Source organism: Ceratotherium simum, chromosome 8 (assembly GCF_057802395.1).
Source record: "Ceratotherium simum simum isolate JZ-2026a chromosome 8, ASM5780239v1, whole genome shotgun sequence".
NCBI lineage: Eukaryota > Metazoa > Chordata > Mammalia > Perissodactyla > Rhinocerotidae > Ceratotherium > Ceratotherium simum.
In genome coordinates this window covers 72601577-72625856 of record NC_141907.1, presented here as the reverse complement: position 1 = coordinate 72625856, position 24280 = coordinate 72601577, and the positions used below count along the sequence as shown (strand labels likewise).

Here is a 24280-nt window from a genome sequence, read left to right as displayed (position 1 = left end):
CTTAATTTCAAATAGTTCAACAAAAATAAAATGTAATCCGTACACAGAGAGAGAGGAAGCACGCACGGCAACATGTTCGTTGTCATTGACTCGAAGGTAAAGACTGTATGGTATTCGCTGTACCATTCTTCCAACTTCTGTGTATGAAATTTTTCATAAGGAAAAGTTGGGGACAAAGGACCTCATGACCAAGCCACACGTGTATCATTACAAGAACTCTATAAATGTACTAGAAAAATCTATTTTGTATGACCACAGTAATTATTATAGCATCTTTAGAATACGCTAAGAATATGAACTAAAAAAAACATGAATGTGTTTACAATTATCCACCTAAGTTTTGCTGTAACTTTATTAGGCATGTCTTTCCATTGAGAGGATGGTAAACTAGTTTCAAATGTAAATCATCAATCTTACCCAGAACCCCTAGAGACTGGTCACTCATTTTACAAATCACCTCTGCAAATGGAACCACCAGGCTCTCCCAGTTCTTATCATCATGCATCACGGGACATTCTGGGAGAATGAAGAAAACTGCTAAAGCTTCTTGGTGTGGAGAATGAAATGGAAGATTTTTGAGCAGATTATCCCTGAGAGATGTGGTTATCTGTGGTCAAAAAAGATCAGGGAAAAGACAGTTACAACACAGCAGGAACTGGGTGTGACCTGTTGTAATAAAATCAAGTCTAAACCTGGAGTTCATTCCATCATGAAATTGGAATAATCATTTAGTCTAAAACCCATGGTCCCATCCCGTCTCACCTGCCCTCCCAAATACCTGAGCTGTAGATATGTGATAAGTGTTGTCCCCACTCAATTGTTGGGGTGCATGAAGGAGATCAAGAAGAAATCACGTGTGCAAGAGTGAGACTGGATGAACAGTGGCTTCAGCCCTCCCAATAACGGATACTGCATTCTCCTGTCCCTTCCACTATCACACCTCATTTCTTTTAAAGAGAAGCAATGTGTCAGAACTCAACAAAGCAAAACAAAAACAAAAACCCAAACCAAACGAAAAGCAACAAGCCCCCTAAACCCCGGCATGGTTTCCTATTATCCCAGGACCACCTGTCCCATCACAAACGCGACCACAAACTCTAGTTTCCAGCCCTTCCCATCTCCTTACAGTTTCCCTAATCCAGAATGCAAGTATTCAGGCAAAATGCAAATGCAATCCTGAGATTTGTTATGTGCGCCCAGGTAATAAAAATAATTTGTTTAAAAACCCTCTAAGAAGATAAGCCAGTATTTATGGAATACGTATTTGTCAGACATTGTGCTAAGGGTTCACATATATTAATTAGGTCCTTTAATCCTTGTCATTTTTCTATAACATAGATGATATTATTACCCCATTTTAGAGTTGAGAAATCTGAACTTCAGAGAAATTAACTCGCTCAAGGTCACACAGCTAAGTGGGAAGCTCTCCTGGATCTTTCTGACTCCAAAGCCCAAACTCTTAATCACTAAATTATGGGATACTAGCTAAATGCTTTCTCTGAATGCACAGTTCTTACAATTATCTATTTTTATATCAAAACATTACACTGGGCTCCTACAACGTGGTTCAGTCTTTGGAGTTACACACACCTGACAACTCTATTTTAACACGTCTCAATAGCACACAGCCCTCCCACCTCTTTGCTCATCATTAGCCACATCCCCAAACCTCCCATCTGACTCCCAACCCTTCAGAACTCTTGTGATACTCTCACACCAGTTGTACTGTTTCACACACCGTGCCCAGTGTATACTTCCTGGCTGCCAGGAACGCCCTTACCCATGTGGCAACCTGGGTCAACTCCTCCTTCCCCGGGGCACCTTGTTTTGAGTATCTAAGTAGAGCTGACCATCCACTGCCCCAGTAATGCCTGAATCCATTCACCCAAAAATATTTATTACATACCCACTACGTTCTAAGCTAGGCATTAGGGAGGACAGCGGAGTGTAACACACGCCCACTCTTCCCAGTAAGACCTGAGAGTACCTGTCTGTCTCCCTAACTAGACCACGACCTTCTCAGCACAGGGAGCCGTCAGGAGTCCTTGTCACAGTGCCCCACACGTGGCAAGTATTCCAATATTTGCTGAATAAATGAATGAGTGACAAAAGTCTGTGAATCCACATCACAGAATTCTCAAAATAGAAAGAAACATTACAGGTCTTCTGATCCAACTGTCGCGTCCGAAACAATGGAAGATGGCTCTATGATTATGTCGCTTGCACATTATATGATATTGCTCTGGCACAACCACAGTATAATTAGCCTTAGAGATGAACTGGTCCAACTTCTTCCCTTCACAGACGCAGAAATGGCCGTCTATTTGTGGTGATCTTTCCACTGAGCGCTGCAGAGTCCTGATGAAGGTGCATAATTAGGATCTATTTTACCCCACACCCCTAATTGGGCCATGGTTTTGCCAAAGTTAACAGAATTCAACTTTCCATCTTTCCTTGAGAGAAAAGAAAGACGGAAAGGAGTGTGTGCGAGAGAGAAATTGTGGCTCAGATACAGAATGCTGATTATGGCAGACAGAGCAGCAGAGCAGGTGAGGGAGCTGAGAGGAGGGAGGGAGAGACATGAGAACAAGATCGAGAGGGAAAGAGAATGAAGAAAGAGAAACAGAGGGAAAGATCAAATGAGAGAGAGGCAGAGAAGAAGAGAGAGAGAGAGAGGCAGGGGAGGTGAGGGAAAGGGAAGGGAGGGGCAGGTGAAGAGAAGTGAAGGAGAGAGAAGAAAAAAGGAACCAGAGTGAGACCCAGAAAGAAACAGATTGAGAGAAGAACACAGAAAGAACCAGCCCTAGATCAGCCAGGACAATAGAACTGGGAAATAAATTAATAAAGGTTGCATCAAGAAAAACCAAATTAATAAAGGAACCATGTTTGAAGCATCTGCAAGTGGGAAACCTACAGATAGTAGTAATGCTGAAACAAAGAAGGAACAACCCCCCCAAAACAAGAACATTCTAGAACCTACAGAAAAGGAAGTGCAATGGAACAAACACAGGGACGAAGAATCCAGGCAGTCCTTGGCGAAGGAATGTCACATCAGATAAAGTGCTCTCATTTCTATAATTATGTTTAAAAGAACTGCAAATAAAATGTTGTTCTTATTCTAGTGCACCAATCTCAACAAACCCTTTCATCATCTTCCTAAAGCCTTGAGTTGAAAAAATTCCCTCTAGGGGAGTGTGTGCAGATGTGTTTGCGTGTGCGCGTACAGATGAACTATTCAGACTACCTGTAACCTATATGACCACTATACCACATTTTGTTCTATGTTGGCAAGCTCCCGAGTGCTATCTGAGTTTAACTGCATTTGGATATGCTACAGGGTCTCAGAGAATCTCTCCAAACAAAATGTTTCTTCTGAAATTTTGAGTTCTTATAAAAAAAATGTTTTCGTGTATTTTCTTTTTCTAAATAACAATCTGAAGAATACCACCATGTTAGTAATCCAGTCCTTTTGGGTTAACTCCTTAAAGGTGTTTCTTGCTTTATTTACATCCAAATTAATAGACATCATTTCTGCAGTTAATCTGTGGAAGGAAGATAAATTAAAAACAGATGGATATGTAACTCACAAAAGACATTTCAAAATTCATTATTTTATTAGATTATCTATCCAGATGAAAAATTTCTTCTAAAGCTTGCTTTATTTCAATAAAATTACCTTTTTTGCTCAACTTTACAATAACTTCAATAATTTTGCTGAATACAAATACAATCGAAAATGTAATTGACAACATATAATTGCTTCTAAAATGCCAAAAATTATCAAGGCTGCATTAACAATATATATGATATCAGACTTTAACTCAGATATTGTCTTATCTTAAATGGATAATCAATAAATATTTATTTTCCGGTAAAAAAAAATAGTCACAGAAAAAAGGTAAAGGTTTTTTCCTGTTTCTGAAAAAATGACCATTTCTCCCGGTTACAGGAACTGAAAGGGGAGACCAATAAAAGGGGCTCCAGAGCAGTAAATTTTGAGCATTCCAATAGAAAATTATTAATGCAACATGTAAATATCTTAACCCATGAGCTATATTTATACTAAACTGAATATATTCATTGTCTAAAAGCAGACACATTCTTTGTAAAATAATACATATATTTAGTATCTGAAAATAGCAAAAATTCTTTTAAATAAATAAATATTATACAAATATTTAGGAAAAGAAGTGTAAAGTCGTTCTTTCGTAATATTAAAAAATTCATCATGCAAGAAGGAAATGACTAAATAAGGTATGTCTTTGCCATGGAATACCATGCAGACGTTAAAATGATCTTATAGGAAAATACTGAGTAAAATGGAAAATGGACGAACGTACTAAGTGTAAAGCAATGTATAAAACAATATGATCCCATTCATTGTAAAAGAACACTTTTGCATAGAAAAAAAGATACATACACAAATGCTACCTATTACTCTTAAGTGGTGGCTTATGGATGATTTTCCTTTTCTTTTTTGCATGTCTATATTTCTGACATTCTCTACAATGAGCATATAGCTAATTATTTTACCTTCAAACCATTTTCCTCACAATCTTTCACAGTGTATTTTTTATTGAGATGAACTGACATATAACATTATATTAGTTTCAGGTGTACAACATAATGAATCAATATTTGTATACACTGAGAAATGATCACAGAGTAAGTCTAGTTAACAGCCCTCACCAAACACAGCTACAAATTTTTTCTTGCAATGAGAACTTTAAAGATCTACTCTCTTAGCAACTTTCAAATATACAATATAGTAGTATTATTTATAATGACCATGCTGTTTATAATCACCATGCTGTTAATAGTTATTTAAATTTAACAGTTAAAAGAATTTTAAATTTATTATATATCTTAACTATATTACCTTTCCTTTAAAAAACTTCCAGTCAGACAAGCAGGAGATGAAAATATCTCTCTGATTTCCCTACATGAAGAATAAGATGGTGGTTAAAACAAATCATAGAATATGCCGCCTTATAGCATGAGACATGATAAATAAAATAGCATGTCTTAGAATTGCCCTTCAGACTTCTCCCTCTGTCTCTGATATGTTGGCATACTGCCTTGGGCATCTTAACATCTGTTCCATTTGCTAAATCTCAAAGTCTCAGCGGCAAATATGGGAAATAAAAAGGTATGTACTCAGAGAAGCCACAGGGAAACAGGAAAAGGCTTGACCGAGGGTCAGTATCTTCTTGAACAAATAAAACACGTCCAACCCACCCAGCTTTCCAAACCCTATTTATTTCTGTGCCACTGAAGTGGAAACAAAAAATTACCAGAAATTGAATAGTGGGGGCACGGGGCGGGGTGAGGTATGCTCAGTTCCATCTCAGAAATAACTGTGCAAATAATTCTTGATCCTTAATGCTATGCAAATTACGATGCAACTGTTTTGTACAACTACTTTTCAGAAACAGAACGCCATACCTAACAATATCTCTAACAAGGAGATGTTTGCAAAAATGAGCATAATCTTTACAGACGGTAGGAGTTCTACGGTTTACAGCAAGGTTGCCCAGGCTGTTCAGCTGTGAATAGGAGGTCCACAAACAAGTGGTTCCAAGGTCAGACAGGGTTGGGAAACTGAAGACTATCTTTCCTGCTCAGAGTGTCACAATATACACAAACATATCAAAGGCCCAGAGAAGTCCTGCAGGAAAGAAAGCCGCCCACATGGAACTTACACGCTAGCTGAGACGGTTAATTCTACGTGTTAACTTGGCTAGGCCACAGTACCCAGATGTACGGTCAAACACCAATCTAGATGTTGCTGTGAAGGTATTTTTCAAATGAGATGAATGTTTAAATCAGCAGACTTTGAGTAAAGCAGATTATCCTCCATAGTGTGGGTGGGCCACATCCAATCAGTGGAAGGCCTTAAAAGGAAAAGGCTAAGGTTCCCTGAGGAAGAGGGAATTCTGTCTCCAGACTGCCTTGGGACTCAAGCTGCATTATCAACTCTTCCCTGGGTCTCTAGCCTGTTGGCCTGCCTTATATTTTGCACTTCCCAGCCTGCATAATCAGATGAGCCAATTCCCTAAAAGAAATCTCTCTCTCTCTCTCTACATACACACACACACACACACACACACACAAACACTATCAGTTCTGTTTCTCCTGAGCTCTCTGATGGACCACTAATGGACCATAAATGGTCTACTGGACACTAGTGGGCCACAAAATCTTACATCTCTGTATTGTGCAGAACCAGCTGGGGAAACGTTACTTTCAATAGTTATATAAGCAGACGGTCAGACACGTGGGGTGTACCTTTTTGTATTTTGCCACTGTTTAGTTCCCACATCAGCAATCCATCTCTTTATAGTCCTTTCATTCAATGTAGGAATCTTCCTCCTCAGATTAACGTATGGATTCTGTAAACAAACAAAAAATTACAATGCAGTAGTTTAGACACAACAGAAATAGGTATCCAACTTTTAGACAGGGTAATATTGATTTTTAAATATGGCTAATATAGCTCTTGGAAATCATAAAGTGAGATTCCACCAAGGAGTAATCATTTGCCTGGTTGCCAACTTCTTGTCCAAGGGGGCTTAGATGCAAAGTCAGTTTCTCTGAGTGCCCCAACACTCCACACTTGATACAGATATGAACGGATTAAACTGAACATCAGACAGCCTTGAGGGGAGATCCTATAAGGGCTGGGTTTACTGACTGGCAAAGTCATTTCAGAATGTCAACCTGTTGGCTCACGAGGACACTGACCAAATGCCGTTGGCAAAGAGCCTCCCAAAAGGTAAGCAGAATCTAAGGAAATCGGGCTGATTCAACTTTCACCAGAGACAAATCTCCTGATTTTTGTGGGTAATATTTATGTAGTTTAGACGGTAAAGAATCAATAATGTCTAGCGATTTCCCAGAAGTCAGCCTAGTAACCTGATGATTTTGGAATTCACTAAACTTGGATTCTGGAACCCTTTGTTTTACTTAAAATACCAAGTTACAGAACATCTAGAGACCTATTTTTACCTCTTTTTCCATCCAGAGCAAAATGCTTTGATTCCCTCCAGCAATCATTATTAACTCCTTTTCTGAGGTGTGGCTTTCTGAAAGGGACATACAAAAAGTAAGAGTTCAGAAAGTCATTTGGTACAAACATACACACTCAATTTAAATAATTTCAGATTCTTCTTAAACTTAGTCCTTTTATCTTTCTGATACACAAAGGCTCAGCACATTTCCCACTCATAAAGCAGAAATATATTTCTACTTCAAGGTAAAGTCTAGTTGGCAAACACAGGCGATCTGCAAAGCGGAAGTGTGGCATCAGCTTAATATACATAATTAATATAAACGCTTACACAGTCGTGCACCGTGTATTGGCGTTTTGGTCAACCACAGACCACATACAGGACAGTGATCCCATAAGAGTAGCACCATACCCTAGGTGTGTATAGATCCTATACCATCTAGGTAGTGTTAAGTACACTCTATGATGTTCACACAATGACGAAATCGCCTAATGTCGCATTTCTCAGAACGTATCCCTGTCGTTAAGCGATGCATGACTGTATATAAAACACAGTCAAACAAATATTTGATTAGTTAACTGTTCCCTGGTTTAATTAGGCTCCTATTACTAAATACCATATTCTACAACTCAAGATTTAACCAACGACTGTGCTGTGAAGAATGTAAATAAGTACTTCACGTCCATGTAAGTGGTTATAAGAAACCAAATACATAGAACTGCTTAAGGAAATAACTCGACTGGTCATTTCCCCAGAAGAACTGAGAGAATTTTCATACTTTAGGTCACCACGAAGCTTTCAGAAACAAGTAACCACAGTGCTCCCAGGCACTTCTACAGCAGAAGCTCAGGCTCTGAGGTCACACAGGGCACCGTTCAAATCTAGCCGAATCACTTGCTGGTCATGAGACACGGCTAACCCGCCGCTCTCCGAGTCTCTGTACCCTCCAGTACAGTGGGACTCAGAGTCCACAGCTCCCAGCACCGTTGAAGGATTGGTGAGATGACACATGTAAGTGTCAAGCGCAGTTACAGCGCCCAGCACATGTCAGCCGCTCACCATTCTAAGGGTTTTACACGGTTATGAGTCTATTTTATCAGGTAGGAAAACCAATCACCGTGGAATTAATAAACCTGCAAACCGGAATCAGAGCTGCATATGCCTCTGAATCCCACAGTCTATTTTATGTTGTGTCACGTTAAGTCCCCATTAATCTTCATCTGATGGGGTAAGAGAAAACTAATAGTTATTTAGACTTGATAAAGTTAGACTGGATATTTTAAATTGTTTACAAGTGAAAAAATGAAACCAATGTTTAGAGAAACTCCCTTCGTAATCATGCATTTCTTTTCTTGCCACCTTACCCACTTAGAAAAATGAGTCTCTTGACAAAGGTATTTATGCCAAATCCTGTGCTCCTACAGAATTTACCAAATTTGAGGTCTTCATTTGATGGCGATTTCATGGGAAGTGGTATCAGCTGATTATGTGTTCCACCGTTTCCCAGTTGTCCTTCTTCTCCAGAACCAAAAGAAAAGACCTTCCCCAAATCAGAAACATAGGCAAGTGTGTGACACCTATTAAACAAAAGCATATACAGTCAATTCTCAAGTATCTGCAATGACGAGAGTAGCAGCAATAGGGTAAACTGCTGAAGTTAGGTTACCCAGTGAGTGAAACCAGTTAACCAACTCCCAAAGGATGAAATTAGCCATCTGGAAACTACCAAATTATTAACGTGTGGCTGAGAAGATCTGGGAACACCTAAGTCTGCTCAAGACCATGATGAACCCCTTGGCAAATGGAGATCCCTTTGTCAGGAACGGGCATCAACCCTTGTCTTCCATTCCTTTTTCAACCCTTGGCTTGAGAGTCACCACCTCTTGGAAGCCATCTCTGACTCCCTCCTCTCCCCATCCTGGAGGATGGAATTACGTGATCCTCTCTGAGCTCCCACTCTATGTCCCAAAGACCTTTATCACCCTGATTTTCTTACTGATTTGCTCAGTGGTCTCTCCCACTACACAGATGTGTAAGTAAAGAATTTGGCTTTGCTCAAATAGAGGTCCAGCCTTTGTCCTCAGTTCCTGGGAGGTAACCTCTTAACCCTTAGAATTTCCCAAGTGATAGGAGTGCCGTGTTATTCATGGGGGCTCCGGAGACCACACCTAATAGTATACCCAGGGGGCTCATGGAGGGCCCCTCTGGCCGAATATAAGCCCAACCTACGGGGAGGGAGAGGCTGGAGGCTGAGTTCAAACATATGGGCTGTGACTCAATCAATCATGCCTAAGCAATGAAACCCCAGCAACAACTTTGGACTGAAGTGAGCTTCCCTGGCTGGCAATACTCTATGTATTGTCACGTATCAGGCCAGGAGGCAGTAACACCTTCCACGGCTCCAAGGGACATGGACACCAGAAGCTCCTTGTTTGGACCCCTCCTTGACTCTGTCCTATGTGTCTCTTCCTTTGACTGGTTCTCATTTGTATCCTCTTCTTGTAATAAATGCAACTCTGAGTATTCTAGCCTTCAGTGAGTTCCATGGGTCTTTCCAGGGATTTCTCCTGTGTTATTAGAGGTACTGCCCTGGTTTGCATTAAGACACATCTAAGGTGACAACTCCTCTTGTAACTCATGCTATTCAGAGGAATGTGTGCTACAAAAAATCCAAAGTGGTGATAGCTGTTTCTTTCGTTAACACGGAGATATGGAATGCAGAGAGTCATACCATCCCAATAATCTGGTCTACCTTAATAATATCCCATTTATGATATTTTACTCCAAGATCATAAGAGAATATCTCATAGACTGAAAGTACACACACCAGTGTTTTATAGTAAAGGTTTTAGTAAACAAACAAATGAACCCAATATTCAGATAGAGTCTGAATTTGCTTGTGTTTCGTGAGGAAACAATCACCCAAAGAAGAATAAGTGCACCTGGGTGAAAATATTTCTTAACCCCACCAAGACCCAACATCCAACTGGTGAGAAGTGGATTGATGAATCTCATGTTCAAGGAAGAAAATAATTAAGTAAACCAAGGGGTTTGAGCAAGTTTTTCTGTTTTTGCTTAAAAAAAAAAAAAAAGAGCCATGCAAATCAAACTTCTCAGAATATTCCACTCCAACCACCACTGACTTTGTCTTATACTTTACTGTGATCACTCTGAAAGAATTATGGTAACAAGGTATGCTGAGCCCCCTGAGGGATTACGAGAAACAGGGATTACATCAATGAATAATCCTTTGTGATTCATGTTCATTTTTTCCCCAAATGACTTATTTTTCTTAAAGATAAAAGTGCATTTGAACAATTACAAAGGTATTTCACTAAAGGGGCAACAGAAAGTGAATTATATTTGCTCATTAAAAGAAAGGTCAATGAAAACAAATATGTACACTAAAATAAAGACTTAAAATAAAGACTTATCATGATTATCTAATAATGTAAATTAAGCATCTTCATCTTCTCCACAATGTTTGATGCTTTTATCTCAATCAAAGAAACTCATGGAAATTTTATTAAATTACCTATCTAGATGTATTGTTCTGATTTTATCAATTTTCATCGACACTTACCTTCCACATGCTATCTGGGTCACTCTATTTCCAACAAGCTCGGTCACCAAACAGGGTCTTAACTCATTCTGTGTTGAACTGTGACCGAGTTGCCCATATTTTCCAGCGCCAAAAGTGAACACCAGCCCATCCTAAGGAAAGGGAACTTCATATCAGATTCCAGAGAAATACGATGCAGACATAACATTCACTGAGGCAAAGGCATCAGCGAATAATTAATAAAAGCACTGTCAAAGCAAAGCCCCAGATGATCAGGAGGACAGTCCTGCATGCGAGAAGTGATGACCTTTCTTCCCTGGGAAACACCGACTACCCACACCTAGATGTTCTAGTGCTTTCCCCACTACAAAGTGGTCCTCCAGAATTACAGTCGAGAAGAGACAGGGTACACCCACCTTTGTGAGCATGGCAGTGTGAGAGCCACCACAAGCGAGAAATTCCACTTTCTTACTGTCCGGTGCTTCAACAAGGGAAGGAGAATCTTGATCTGCGCAAGGGAAAGAGCAGCTGAAGTGACCAAAAGGAGATGCTGAGCTTCACACTGGAGTTCATGCTGCCGGTAAAATACCCGGACTCCTTCCTCTCAGCCCAGCAACGACAGTCCCCAACACATGCTGACAGGACAGGCTCCATGTCGCTATATTTAGGCCTAAGGGTGGGGGTGAGGCAGAGGTCAAAGGGCCACACTTGGGGGCACCCACTTGTGAGAGTGTCAGGAAGCCCCCAGAGCCCGTTCTTCTCTTTTTCACCTGAATTATTAACTTCAATTGCAGACATCTGATATTTCCCATTCTCATCTACAATCACCCTTTTAATGAACATAACATTTGTTTTTCTTTTAAATTCTCTACTACAATGCCCTTGCCTCACACTACCTCTTCTCTCCTTCACGATTATCTCATCCAAGCACTTAGAGATTCACCAAAAATAGCATAAGTGCCCTTTATTCCCTTCCCTCCTTTAAATATTTTTCTCACATTGACTTATGAGGTTCTCCTGAGTAATCAGCACTGGACCACGTCAGGGAGAAATGCAGCATTGGACCAGGAATCCGGGGATGACGCGTCCATTACCACAGCTGGTAGAGCAGTGGAGCTTGCTACACTTGAAAACTCTAATAAGGTGTTTGGGATCATGAGAAATTTTCCTTCTGCTTTGTAGAGGTAGTTCAATAATGGGAATTCCATGACTTTTCGTGGTGTGCATGTACAGACGTAATTTACACCTTATAGAGTAAAATTAGGATATGTGTATTTCTAAATAGAATTTTAGTATCCTTTTGTCATAATATGGTATGATTATATTAATATACACTTAAATGCACAGGTACCTTGGAGGTCATTTCATCCAAATTTGTCACTTTACAGAAAAAGCAAATAAGGCCTAGAGAAAAGTGAAGCGACTCGGTAAGGCCCTGCAGCCAGTTAACTGAGAACCCAGGTATTCCAATCCCCAGTCCAATGCTCGTTCCCCTTTTCCCACTCAGCCCTGACAGGCGTCTCAATTATCGCAACCACTTCCACACTATGCACGTCTCTTAGACCAATTCTGCCCTAAAGACAGAGAGAGAACCAAGAAGAACATGCAATAAAAGCCAGGATTTGAGCCATTTTTGACAAGGAGGTCTGTTTTCAATGCATCTCATATCTAACGAATATATTTGCTGATAATACGAATTTGAAAATATGTTTCCATACTGTTGGTGTGGCCCAGGCCTAGCTGTCCAAAACCATTTCTTCCCCACGAGTAAACGTTTCCGGACATGGACAAAGCCATGCTGTGGGCTTCTCCTGCAGAAATCTGAACCAAGGGGACTCCTGAGAGGCGCTCCACAATCTGTGGTGTGGGGGTTGAGTCAAACGTTCTTCCAACTCCGAGCTGCCCGTATAAGTTCTGCCCCCATGCGAAAAGCTCACCACCTAGACATAAACAAAGACAATGCTGTCTGAAGTTTAAAATGCAGCAGCCATCACCCCAGGGCAGTATGTACGCTATCCATAGTACAATATCACAATCTCTCACATTCAACATGACAGGACTCTCGGACTCCATATGTCTGAGTCAGAAAAACACCGAAGAACCTTCTTTTATTATACTCAAAGGGTAGTGTTATGGATTGACTGTTTGTGTCGTCCACCCCGCCAGAGTCATATATTGAAATCCTAACCCTTAATCTGATGGTATTAGGAGGTGGGGCCTTTTGGAGGTGATTAGGAATAACTAAGATTATAATGGTGAAGCCCTCAGGAATGTGATTAGTGCTCTTATAAAAGAGACCCCAGAGAGCTCTCCTGCCCTCTCCACCATGTAAGATGGGCCCTCCCCAGACACCCAATCTGCTGGCACTCTGAACTGGACTTCCAGCCTCCAGAACCAGGAGAAAGAAATTTCTGTTGTTTAAGCCACCTAGTCTATGGTATTTTTGTTCTAGCAGCCCAAACGAACAAAGACAGGTAGAATCAAGCTATTCAAACGTATTATAACCAAACTCAGAAAATACTTATTTGAAAAAACCCATAGGATGGGCCCATGAAAAACAGCAACATTCTACATCGGGGAAAATAAAAGCTAAAACTACTGCTCTCTCCTGCCCCCCCTCATGTGCCTGAAGATCCTAAATAAACAACTTAAAAACACATTTGAAATTGCAGCACGGTATCTTGAAAGTCAGCACCATCTTCCATTAATTGCCTATGTGTAGCAGAGTTTTCGAGAAAGTTCTTAGAAGTTTTCTAACAGAGTTGACAATATCTAATGGAGTCTGAAAACATATATCAGAGAATTGATGCTTACTGAGCACCTCTGTGCAAGAGACTGTGCAGGATCTGCCGGGAGGCAGAGGCTTTCCTCAAACATATTTATCATGCGCCTATCAGTCAACATGAATATAACGATGAGCATAATCAGTCCATATTCTTGCGTCCCCAACTTTCATTCTTCCTAGATGGTGATTTACCAATAATAAACCCTGAACATCCCCTTCCCCACATCACTAGACTCTGGGCTTCATGAAGGCACAGTGTGTCTGTTTCATCTTTATAACCTGAACATGGCAGACACTCAGTATGAAATATCTGTTCATGAATGGATGAAGTCAAACGACCAGGCCAATTTTTTCCAATACAAGTTCATACTCTCAAACCTCAACAGAGCCTTCAGTACAGGTCAAATCCCCTATTGAATCCCAGCTTCCACTCAGGTTATGTTTATGTCTGTCCTATATATTAAGAAGAAGAAAAAAAAAAAAAGAGTCCTTGATCCTGAATTCCCCTTTATCACCCTCCTGTCTTTATTCCTCCACGGGCAAGTTTCTTTAGGAAATAATCCATACTCGATGCTTCCATTTCCCACCATTACAGCATCTGATAAGAAACAGGAAATAACAAAGGGCTGGAGGGAACCCCCAAATTCAACAGTTAATGTTAAAACGCCTCAGAGACCTGCAAACTGGCCGCAAAAGCAGACCCTGAGCTCCTGCCATGGGACCTGGAAGAGCACTAGGAAAAGGGAAGAAGGTTCTGGAAAAGGGTGGCCCATGCCTGATCCTGATTCCAGAGAGAATGATTTTCATTATTCAGAATATTTTCATTGTTTCACATTTAAAAAATAAACACATGGAACTGTTGAAATAACTCTCTCGGCCCAAGATGGAGCCACCCCTGCCAGGGCCGCCATGTCAGCAAACGGAGCTTTCGCGTTCCCGTTAACGCTCCGCTGGACCAGAAACGCAGTACGTGTGTCCAGTCAGCCCCTCCCCTAACACCAAGCCAGCCCTGGCTCTCGACTTCTTGCCTGGCTCCTCGCTCTTGCTACACGAGGTCAGCCGCCAGCCGTGCACCCCCAGCCGATCACACCCTGCCCCCTGTGGCACTCCTAACGCCCCAACAAACTTCCTCTCGCCCCAGATCCCTCGGGAAGAGCGCTCTCCCAATCCGTGCATTGTTTCCCCTTGAATAAAGGACATCAGGCTCGCTACTAAATTGTTTGTTTCCTCACTTGACAGAACAAAAGGAAGGAACAGTAATGATGGAAACCTGAAGATTTTCTAGGTCCAAGAATTCTCTCTCACCTTGTATCTTGCAGGGCTCTGAGCCATATCAAATTCAAAACCCTATTTCTGTCCTGCTACAAAGTGAAGAATACACATTCTACTAGTTCTACACACACACACATTTACTCCCTCTAAAAAACAATTAATATTCCAGAGAGGTACCTTTTGAAAGTGCAAGAGAATGATAATCTCCACATGTGATCTGAAGTATATTTTTTTCTTGTAAAACGCATTGAAACCTGATGAAAAAAATTTTATGTTAATCACCATAATGAAAGCCACAATGTTGATGTTAGAATTATTAACTGTATTTAATAAGGACTGAAGCTCAGGAAAAAAATTTTACTGCTTCACAGTCAGTACATCTAAAATTATTATAAATACTCTATATTTAGGTTTTCCTTCTAGGTTTAAAAGGAAAATAATGTGCATTGTATAATTGTAATAAGATGATTCTAAGACTTTTGCAAACAATAATTTTATGATGCAGGAATAATACAAGATGCAAATAAGTTCTAAGTCACATGATCTACTAGGGAAAAGTCTCACAAATCATTCCATGATAATGCATTTTTTTCCTAGGTTGAAAATTTTTATTTCTGGAAACTTAACTTATAGGATTATTATGAGGGTTAAATGGTTTAACGCAATTTGGGGCTCGGCAGACTAACCAATGGTTTCCTTTAAATGTCAAAACAACACATTTGAAAGTGCCCTAGGAGACATACATTGCTTTGTAGTTTACTGATGGAATTCGCCGGTCAGTTCAGAATTCACCGTTTACTTAAGATGCCCCATATAAAGCAGGGGACAAGAGTCATATAAAGTTACATTTTCCTACAAAAATTATTATTGCCTTTTGAGTAAAATTCAAATAATTTTTAATAAAAGAAAAAAGTTCCCTACCTTGCATGTTCTATGCTATAGCTGTACTCGAACAGTTTCCCATCTGAGGATAGAATCAGCATGTGCTCTGCTCCTTGGTCCATGGAATGTATCTTCATTTTTTTTCCTAACTTAATGCACTCTGCAGAGCAAATCCAACCAAGAACTATCATCACTCTGAGTATTAAGCACATTACTAATTTCATTATAATACAGCTAAAAGACCTGGAGAAAAATTTCAACTAGACAACCTTTGACTTAACATGAACTTCTCTTTAAAGAAAATTCAAGTACAGAAAGCAGACAAATTAGCAATGACTATTGTCTTGACATTGGATTTTTTTGATTTGGGACAGCATTGATTCATACTTTGTTTTATATTAAATATACCTTTAAAATAGCCAATTAAATATTTGCTTTTAGATTCCTGTTTAATAAGTTGAGACGGAGAAACTAAATTTGAAGTAACAGAAATGAAAAAGTTGATAAGAAAATATAACAACTTTTGGGTAACATAATTCATCTTAGGAGCAAATATATTGTGTATTCTGAAATATACTCTTTCCAAAAACAAAACGAATAACAAAACAAGCCCCTTCTGACCGCTCCATATACAAAGCCAAGGCCTATATTCTGAAAAGGAAGAGTTGTGTTTGGGGGACTATTTTTAAAGAAGACGCTGTTAAAAGAATTTTTATTGGCATTACTGCATATTTAGCCCTTTCTACAAGTTAAGATATTTAAAATTGTCCACTAGTTACCATTTCCTTTTATCTCATTTAATTTGTTCACAAAAATTAAAGTAGGTTAGATTTGGGACTCACTTTTCCACTCTAATCAGATAGAATCTATTCATGTAAAAATCTCAAAGCACAAACCGCTTCACATTACAAACGCTAGGAGAACCAAAACAGTTTGGTAATAAGAAGAAACGGCCCAACAGACTGACGTTTTTTAGAGACAGCATTTCAAATCAGTTGAAAAAAAGAAGTGTTATTCAAAAAAGGTATTGGGACATCGGGCTAGCCACTTGGAGAAACAAATCCAGATCCCCTACCTCACTGCTTAAATCAAGATAATTTCCAGGTATGTCAAAATTTTTAGTGTTAAAAATAAAAGCTTAGTGGCCGGCGGATGGAGTAGCGGTTAAGTTGGAGCATTCCTCGTCAGCGGCCCTGCGGCCTGGGGTTGGCCAGTTCGGATCCTGGGCGCGGACACACTCACCGCTCACCAAGCCATGCTGAGGCCGCATCCCATACAGAAGAGCTACAACTCACAGCTATGACACACCACTATGTACTGGGGCTTTGGAGAAAAAAAAGAGGAAGACTGGCAACAGATGTTAGGACAAGGCCAATCTTCCTCAAAAAAACAGATAAATAAATAAAGCTTAAAATTACTACAAAGATGAGTACATTAAAAAAAAGACTTGGAGCGTGGATAGCTTTCCAACATAACACAAAATCCATAAACCTCCTTAAAAGAAAAGATTGATGAGGCAGATTGTAAAATAACATCAATTAAAGGCAAATTGGGGAAAAGATTACAACGTATACGACCGACGAAGGGCTATTCTTGCTAAATCGTCAAAGAACTCTTTCAAACAGACAAGAAAAAGACTAACAATTCGATTTTTTAAAAGCCAGGCAAAGACATGAACAGGCAGTTCACCGAAAAGGAATCCAAATGACCAATAGAAAAAAGAAAAGATGCTCGACTTCGGTCAAGTTAAAAGTAGAATACCATTTCCTTCACTCGACCGCTGGGCAACATGTTGAAGATTAAGAATGTGGCCATTTGCCTTCCCCCACCCCAAAAATCGGTGCCACAGCACCTGATCTAACCTCCACGGAGATGATCACCTTGGAGAAGTGCAACTGAAAGCACTCCTTAAATTGCTTGCAAATGTAAGACTATCATTGAGAACGAGACAACTATATTCTCCAAAGGCTCACGAAATCGGAGCAGGCACGTCCTAAAACGCAGTAAGTGAAGAACAAACTCTGAACAGAAACCAACGATAAAGGCAGACTGGCTAAGGCGAAGATGCTGCCTGTACACCTTCCCCACGCGCGGTCAGCTGGAGGAGTGGACGAGGCGTGTCTCGCTGCCACCCCGCGAGCCCCGCGCCAACCAGGAGCCGGGACGACGGGGAGCTCCGCGGCGCTGCACGCGCGGAACGCGGAATCCAGCCGGCCGGGCGCGTCTCTGCGGCCACCGAGCACTGCTGCCGTCGGGTCCCCTCCTGAGCTTTCCTCCCCGTTTAGAGAAGGACCGCGCACCCGCGGCTCGGGCCACTCTGGAGAGAAGCGTCCGTGGGGGCCCCGCTCCGAACGGCCGCCCTCACCTCCCCAGCCCGAGGCGGCAGGGCCGAGCGGGCGCTGCCCGGCCCCACTCACCGGGCTTCCCGGCGCCGTCGCTCCCGGCCGGCAGCTGGTGGACATCGACGCTGGCCCCGCCGCGCTCCAGCACCGCCAGGCGCCCGCGCGTGCAGCACAGCTGGCGCGTCGCCTCGGTCCTCCGGGACAGCGCGCTGCGGACGCCCGCGAGGCTGGGGAACAGCCAGAGCTGCGCGCCCGGCGGCTCCGAGGAGCGGGACGCGGCGGGCCGGGACACAGCGGACCCGGACACAGGGGGCCGGGACGCCCCGGACTGGGACGCCCCGGAGCGGGACGCGGCGGCCGGCCTGGGCGCCGAGCGCGCGCCGCCCCGCGACCTCCTCCGTGGCCTCCGCTCCATCGCCGCTTTGCTGGGTTCCACGGCCGCGCCTCGGCGCCCCGGACCTTCCGAGGCAAGGAGAGAGAGGGAAACGGCCAAGGCCGGAGCGCGCCCACTGACCCCGCGCGTCGCGCTGCGGAGCCGGAGCTCGCGGACCGCGCGGCGGCGTCGGGGAAACGCAGGCTGCCCTGCCCGGCCCGGCTCGACGCCCGGCTCCGCGCGCGCGGTTTGGGGGCGGAGCCGGCAGTTCGCGTGGGAAACGAAACTGATTTTTTTTAAGGGGACAGAATCGAAATGGAAAAGGAAAGAGAAATTCGAACGATTCAAGAATGCCTTGGGAGGCGGCCAAAGTAAACAGGGCGCTGGCAGGTGACGAGGTGGGTGGGCAGGGCTGAGAAGGTGTCCCCAGGCGGGCAGTGGCCGCCTGAACTCCTGGACCAAGTGGCCTTCGAAGAAACACCGCAATTCCACTAGGAGGAGCCCTGCCACAGGCGGACTTTCCAGGAACTGTGGCGGTAAGGAAAGCTCAAGTTTTGGGAAGCATTCTGTTCCAGGATCGCAACGAAAGTGAAAACGAGGACTCTGCGGTCAGTCTCTCCGCCCACAGCGCGCTGCCTGGCAACCAGTCATCAGCTGTCCGTATAGTTTTCCTGTCCTGGAATTTCTTGCAAATGGAATCAAACCTATGCAGTCTTTTGTGTCTGCCTTTTTTCACTTGGCATAATGCTTTTGAGAGTCATCTTGTGTTTCATCAGTAGTTCTTTGTTATTGTTATTGTTGGGTGGTATTCCATTATGTGGATAAAGCACAATTTGTTTATCCCTTCGCCAACCGACAGGCGTTTCAGTCCTTTCCCGTTTTTGGCTACAATGAATAGAGGTGCTATGAATATTTGTGAACAAGCCTTTGAATGGGTAAATGTTTTCATTTATTTTGGGTAAATACTTAAAAATGGAATTGCTGTGTGAGGGTAAGTACATGAGTATCATTATAAGAAACTGCCCAACTTTTCCAAAGTGCTATATCATTTTGCATTCCCTTCAATTTATGGGAGATCCAGTTGTTCTATCTCCTAGCCAACATTTGGTATTGGCAGTGTTTTTAATTTTAGCAAGTGCAGTGGTCTATGGTGGTGTCTTATTGTGGTTTTAATTTCCATTTCCCTAATGATTAATGATGTTGAGCATCTTTTCCTGTGGTGATTAGTGCTAATCTCTATCTTTTCTTTGTTGAAGTGTCTAGTCACATCTTTTGCCCATTTATTAATTTGATTGCTTATTATCTAAAAGTTCTTTATACATATTACAGTTCTTGATATGTCAAGTCCTTTATTAGAGATGTGTTTTAAAACGGTTTCTACTGGTCTGTGGCTTGCCTTTTAATTTTATTACAAGTGTCTTTGAAGAGGTAAAGTTTTCAATTTTGATGCGATTTATCCATTTCTTTCTTTTACATAGTTCATGTCTTTTTTTTGCATCTTAAGAAATCTTTGCTTAACCCAAGGTTACAAAGATTTTCTTTATGTTATCTTCTAGAAGTCTTAGAGTTTTAGATCTTTGTTACATTTCAAATGAATTTACTTTATGGTTTAAGGTTCATTTTTTACCTTATGAATTTCCAGTCGTTCCAGCTTGCCTTTCCCCCATTGGACAGCCTTGGCATCTTTGTCAGAACTCTGTTAGCTATGTGTGATTGGATTTATTTTGGATTTTTCATTGTGTCCTGTTGATCTGTGTGTCCACTTTTACTCCATGACCACACTGCCTTGATTACTGTAGATTCTAATGAAGTCTCAAAATCAGTTCATTCGAGTGCTCCGCCGTTGTCCTTCTCCAGTGCTGTTTGGGCTATTTTAGGTCCTTTGTATTTCCACATATACTTTAGGATCAGTTTATCAATTTCTACAAAGCAGACTGGAGGGATTTTGAGATTGCACTAAATTAGATCAATTTGGGAAGAAGTGACATGCCAATGATACTGATTCTTCTGTCTATGAGCATCTCTCCATCTATTAAGAGAAAACTTCTGAGGTAATCTCTTTCAGCAATATTTTCTAATTTTCAGTGTACAGTCAAACATATTTTGTTAAATTGTTGTTGTTGGAGCTGTCGCATTGATTCCAACTCCTAGGGACCCTGTATATGGCAGAGGAATCTTGCCTGGTCTTTTCTGCAGTGCTCCGCTGCTATTCATAGGATTTTCATGGCCAATTTTTGGGAAGTGGGTGTCCAGATCCTTCTTCCTAGTCTGCCTAGTCTGGAAGCTCCACTGAGACCTGCCCACCATGGGTGACCTGCTGGTATTTGAAATCTCAGTGGCATAGCTTTCAGCATCACGGCAACATGCGGCCGCCACAGTATGACAACCGACAAAAGGGTCGTGTGGTTCCCTGACCAGCAAATAAACCCTGGGCCGTGGCAGTGAGAGCGCCGAATCTTAACCACTAGACCAACACTGTTAAATTTACCCTTAAGTATTTCTTATTTTTTTGACGATACTGCAAATGGTACTTTCTAAAATGTCAACTTATGATTGTTGTGAGTATATAGAAATACAATTAATTTTCATATATCGATCTTGAATCGTAAGACTTTTCTATATTTATTTAATAGTTCTAGTAATATTTTTGTAGATCCCTTAGAATCTTCCACAGATGACCATGTAGTCTTTAAATAAGACAGTTTTACTTTTTCCTTTCCAATCATTATGGCTTTTCTTTTTTCTCTTTGCCCTATTGTATGGACTCGTAACTCCAGTACAACGTTGAATAGAAGCAATAAGAGACATCCTTGCCTTGTGCCCAGTTGTGGTAGGAAAGCATTCAGTCTTTCACCATTAAGTATGAGGTTAGGGGCCGGCACCGTGGCTTGGCGGTTAACTGCGCACGCTCCGCTACTGGCGGCCCGGGTTCGGATCCCGGGCGCGCACCGTCGCACCGCTTCTCTGGCCACGCTGAGGCCACATCCCACATACAGCAACTAGAAGGATGTGCAAATATGACATACAACTATCTACTGGGGCTTTGGGGGAAAAAAGGGAGGAGGATTGGCAATAGATGTTAGCTCAGAGCTGGTCTTCCTCAGCAAAAAGAGGAGGATTAGTACGGATGTTAGCTCAGGGCTGATCTTTCTCACAAAAAAAAAAAAAAAAGTATGAGGTTAGCTGTGGGTAGGCTCTAAAAGGTGGAGAAAGTTCCCTTCTGGTCCTAGTTTGCTAAGAGTATTTATCATGCATGAGGCCTACTGAATTTTGTTAATTTTTTTCCTGCCTCTATTGCGGTAATTATATGATTTTTCTTTGTCTATTATGGTGAAATATAACGGATTTTCAAGTATTTCTGGACTAAACCCCTCTTGGTCACAAGATATTATCCTTTTCACATTTTTTTTAATAGTTTATTTATTTATTTATTTCCCCCAAAACCCCAGCAGATAGTTGTATGCCATAGATGCACATCCTTCTAGTCGCTGTGCGTGGGACGCGGCCTCAGCATGGCCGGAGATGCAGTGCGTCGGTGTGCGCCAGGGATCTGAACCCCGGGCGCCAGCAGCAGAGCGCGCGCACTTAACCGCTAAGCCACGGGGCCGGCCCTATCCTTTTCACATCTTGTTGGATACGTTTGATATGTTAAATTTTGTAAAAGATTTTTGTGTCTGTGTTCATGAGAGAGATTTATAGTTTTCTTTTCCTGTAATGTCTTTGTCTGGTTTTGGTATTAGGGTAATGCTGGCATCATAGAATTGATTGGGAAGTGTTCCCTCTTCCTCTTTTCTGAAAGAGTGTGTAAAGAATTGGTACTCTCTCTCCCTCAAATGTTTAGTACAGTTCATCCATTTGCATTACAAAAAGTAATGGTGGAGTTGAAAGGCCTGAAAAACACAACCCACAGTCAGGAGCCTAGGGATGCCTAAGATTCAGAGGTTACCTTTTCCCTTAAAATTCAGATAGAATAGATCTGGGCCTTCATTCCATTTCTTGTAGAAACCAGACACATCCAAAATAACTCTGAGGATTCGCTGGGGGCTCCTGACCACCACACATTCTGGTGTCCTTGGTGAATTCTCTCTCTCTGTTCTGTGTATCCTCAGGTGACCCTGCCCTCTTTCCACATCAGCACCCTGAAGCCGGGTAGCTGAGGCTTACCATAGGTATTCAATAAGAACCTGATTGCCTTTCGACCTTGTTCCCCACACAGACATACATGAATCTTGTTCATTTGCAGTTTTCTTATTCAACTTGAGGGGTAACTCAGGTCTGGAGGATTTGTGAGCTTGTTGTGCAGAAGGAGAATGTCTTCAAGGGGGGTGTGATCACAATGGCCAGCCCCCAGCTGCTGTTGACCCCAGAAGTCAGATTGCTCAGGGGCTTTTCAAGAGTGACCCCTTTGTTTCTCCGAAGCTCCTCCTGACAAGCCAATTCGCTCTATATAACCCTGTTTTCTGCTCTTCTTAAGGTGGATTTGAGTGAACCCATGCTCCCACCTTCCCATTTTGGCTAATTCGAAAAAAAACTTTCTCCATCTCCAAGCACCGATGTCTCAGTGACTGGCTTACTGCACATCAGGCACACAAACTTGAGGTTATGAGGTTTGGTATCAGGCCGGCCCCATGGCCTAGCGGTTAAGTTCGGCACACTCTGCTTCAGCGGCCCGGGTTTGGTTCCCCGGCACCGACCTAAACCACTCGTCAGCAGCCATGCCATGGCAGCGAGCCATATACAAAACAGAGGAAGACTGGCACAGATGTTAGCTCAGGGTGAATCTTCCTCAGCAAAAAAGAGGTTTGGTATGAACCCCAGTGAGGACTTCGCCCCACGGTCTTTCCTTTCCCAAAGTACCACCGACACAAACCTTCTGTATGTGGTTTGGGATAACAGCAGGCATTTATAGAACAGCTTACAGTTTAAAAATTTAATATGAGAAAGGACTGGCCTACAAAGATCATTGGCCATTTCCATACTTATATCTCTCCTTTAAATCATTCTGTAACCATGATACTGAGACATAGTTCATGTTCTTCATTTTCTCCAATTACAATTAGACAGGAGTTCCTGGTTGGGTTCAGCGTTTTACCAAAGTAATGATAATCTGCATTTAGAATGATTCTTGGAACACAGTACTGAGCCTAAGTAATTATTCCATGAATTAATGAATCCCTTCACATTTAGATTTTCCAAATAAATTATTCGGCAGTTGGCTAAAATCAAAACTCTAGAGACATTCCAGAATATAAAATGTACTTGTAGATGCCTCAAAAACATGTGGAATTAGTTTATATTTTTATTTTTTTCAAACTTCAGCATGTCTTTCACATTTGCAGACAGTTTTTATTAGATGTACAATATTTTTAAAAATATCTTTTAGCTTTTCATATTCAGTTTATTTTTAAATGATTATTGTTCAGGAAATAATTCAGTAAAAAGCAAACATCCTCACAGCAAGTTTAGGGATCAGGAAATGCTGATTCATTAAATACCATCCTGATTCATCACTTCATTGTTTATCCTAACATTTGTCCACTAATTCTAACTAAAATCCATCAACCCTTTGTACTATTAGACCTAAGGAAAACCAGAGGAATCCAAGCGTGGGGGGACCTGAGAAGCTGAGGCCTCAGGGAGACTCTCAGGGGTGACTATCCCTGTGTGACCCTGGGTCCAACAAATCCTCTGTTGCTGTTGATGGCTACTTGAAGTGCTTCCTCCATTCTTCTCATTGTCGAATATTCAGGGAGTTCCAGAATATTATGACATGTCAATGATCTCGGGTAATCTCTTTCACTGAAGGTTTCAGGACAGCGAAATATGATTCCCATTTTTTGTAGGCCTCTTACAGGCAACCTATCATTTGCTGTAAGAAAAACTAGAAAGGAATAAACTTTGGTTAAGATATTTCATAGAAAGAGCAAAACTTAAAATGAAAAGGAAGCAGTTAACCACTTTATTCAATCAGTATTTATTGAGAGTGCCCTTGAGCAGAAAGAACTGCACAGGACCGTGGGGAGCAGAGAATAATCATGACATTGGTCTTTGTCC

At 41.8% G+C, this 24280-nt stretch overlaps 2 protein-coding genes across 3 annotated transcripts in view; both read right to left on the bottom strand.

Annotated features, from left to right (window-relative positions):
* The window catches only part of HERC5 (HECT and RLD domain containing E3 ubiquitin protein ligase 5), a 40168-nt gene extending 21655 nt beyond the window's left edge, over nt 1–18513 (bottom strand). The window contains exons 1-12 of one of the 2 annotated variants that reach the window (XM_087434574.1): nt 17929–18513; nt 15551–15671; nt 14807–14883; nt 12291–12512; nt 10989–11080; nt 10594–10724; nt 8442–8587; nt 7009–7085; nt 6289–6392; nt 4880–4939; nt 3449–3542; nt 418–607 (exon numbers count right to left, since the gene is read on the bottom strand). In XM_087434574.1, the coding sequence (XP_087290700.1) occupies nt 418–607; nt 3449–3542; nt 4880–4939; nt 6289–6392; nt 7009–7085; nt 8442–8587; nt 10594–10724; nt 10989–11080; nt 12291–12512; nt 14807–14883; nt 15551–15671; nt 17929–18268 (1654 nt within the window). In that variant the 5' untranslated portion in view covers nt 18269–18513. The remainder of the gene's footprint in view (nt 1–417; nt 608–3448; nt 3543–4879; nt 4940–6288; nt 6393–7008; nt 7086–8441; nt 8588–10593; nt 10725–10988; nt 11081–12290; nt 12513–14806; nt 14884–15550; nt 15672–17928) is intronic. The other variant, XM_087434575.1, reaches the window with a different exon arrangement.
* Nucleotides 18514–23141: 4628 nt separating this feature from the next.
* The window catches only part of HERC6 (HECT and RLD domain containing E3 ubiquitin protein ligase family member 6), a 50739-nt gene continuing 49600 nt past the window's right edge, over nt 23142–24280 (bottom strand). Inside the window, exon 23 of the mRNA XM_087434576.1 lies at nt 23142–24107. Within this exon, the coding sequence (XP_087290702.1) occupies nt 23881–24107 (227 nt within the window). The 3' untranslated portion in view covers nt 23142–23880. The remainder of the gene's footprint in view (nt 24108–24280) is intronic.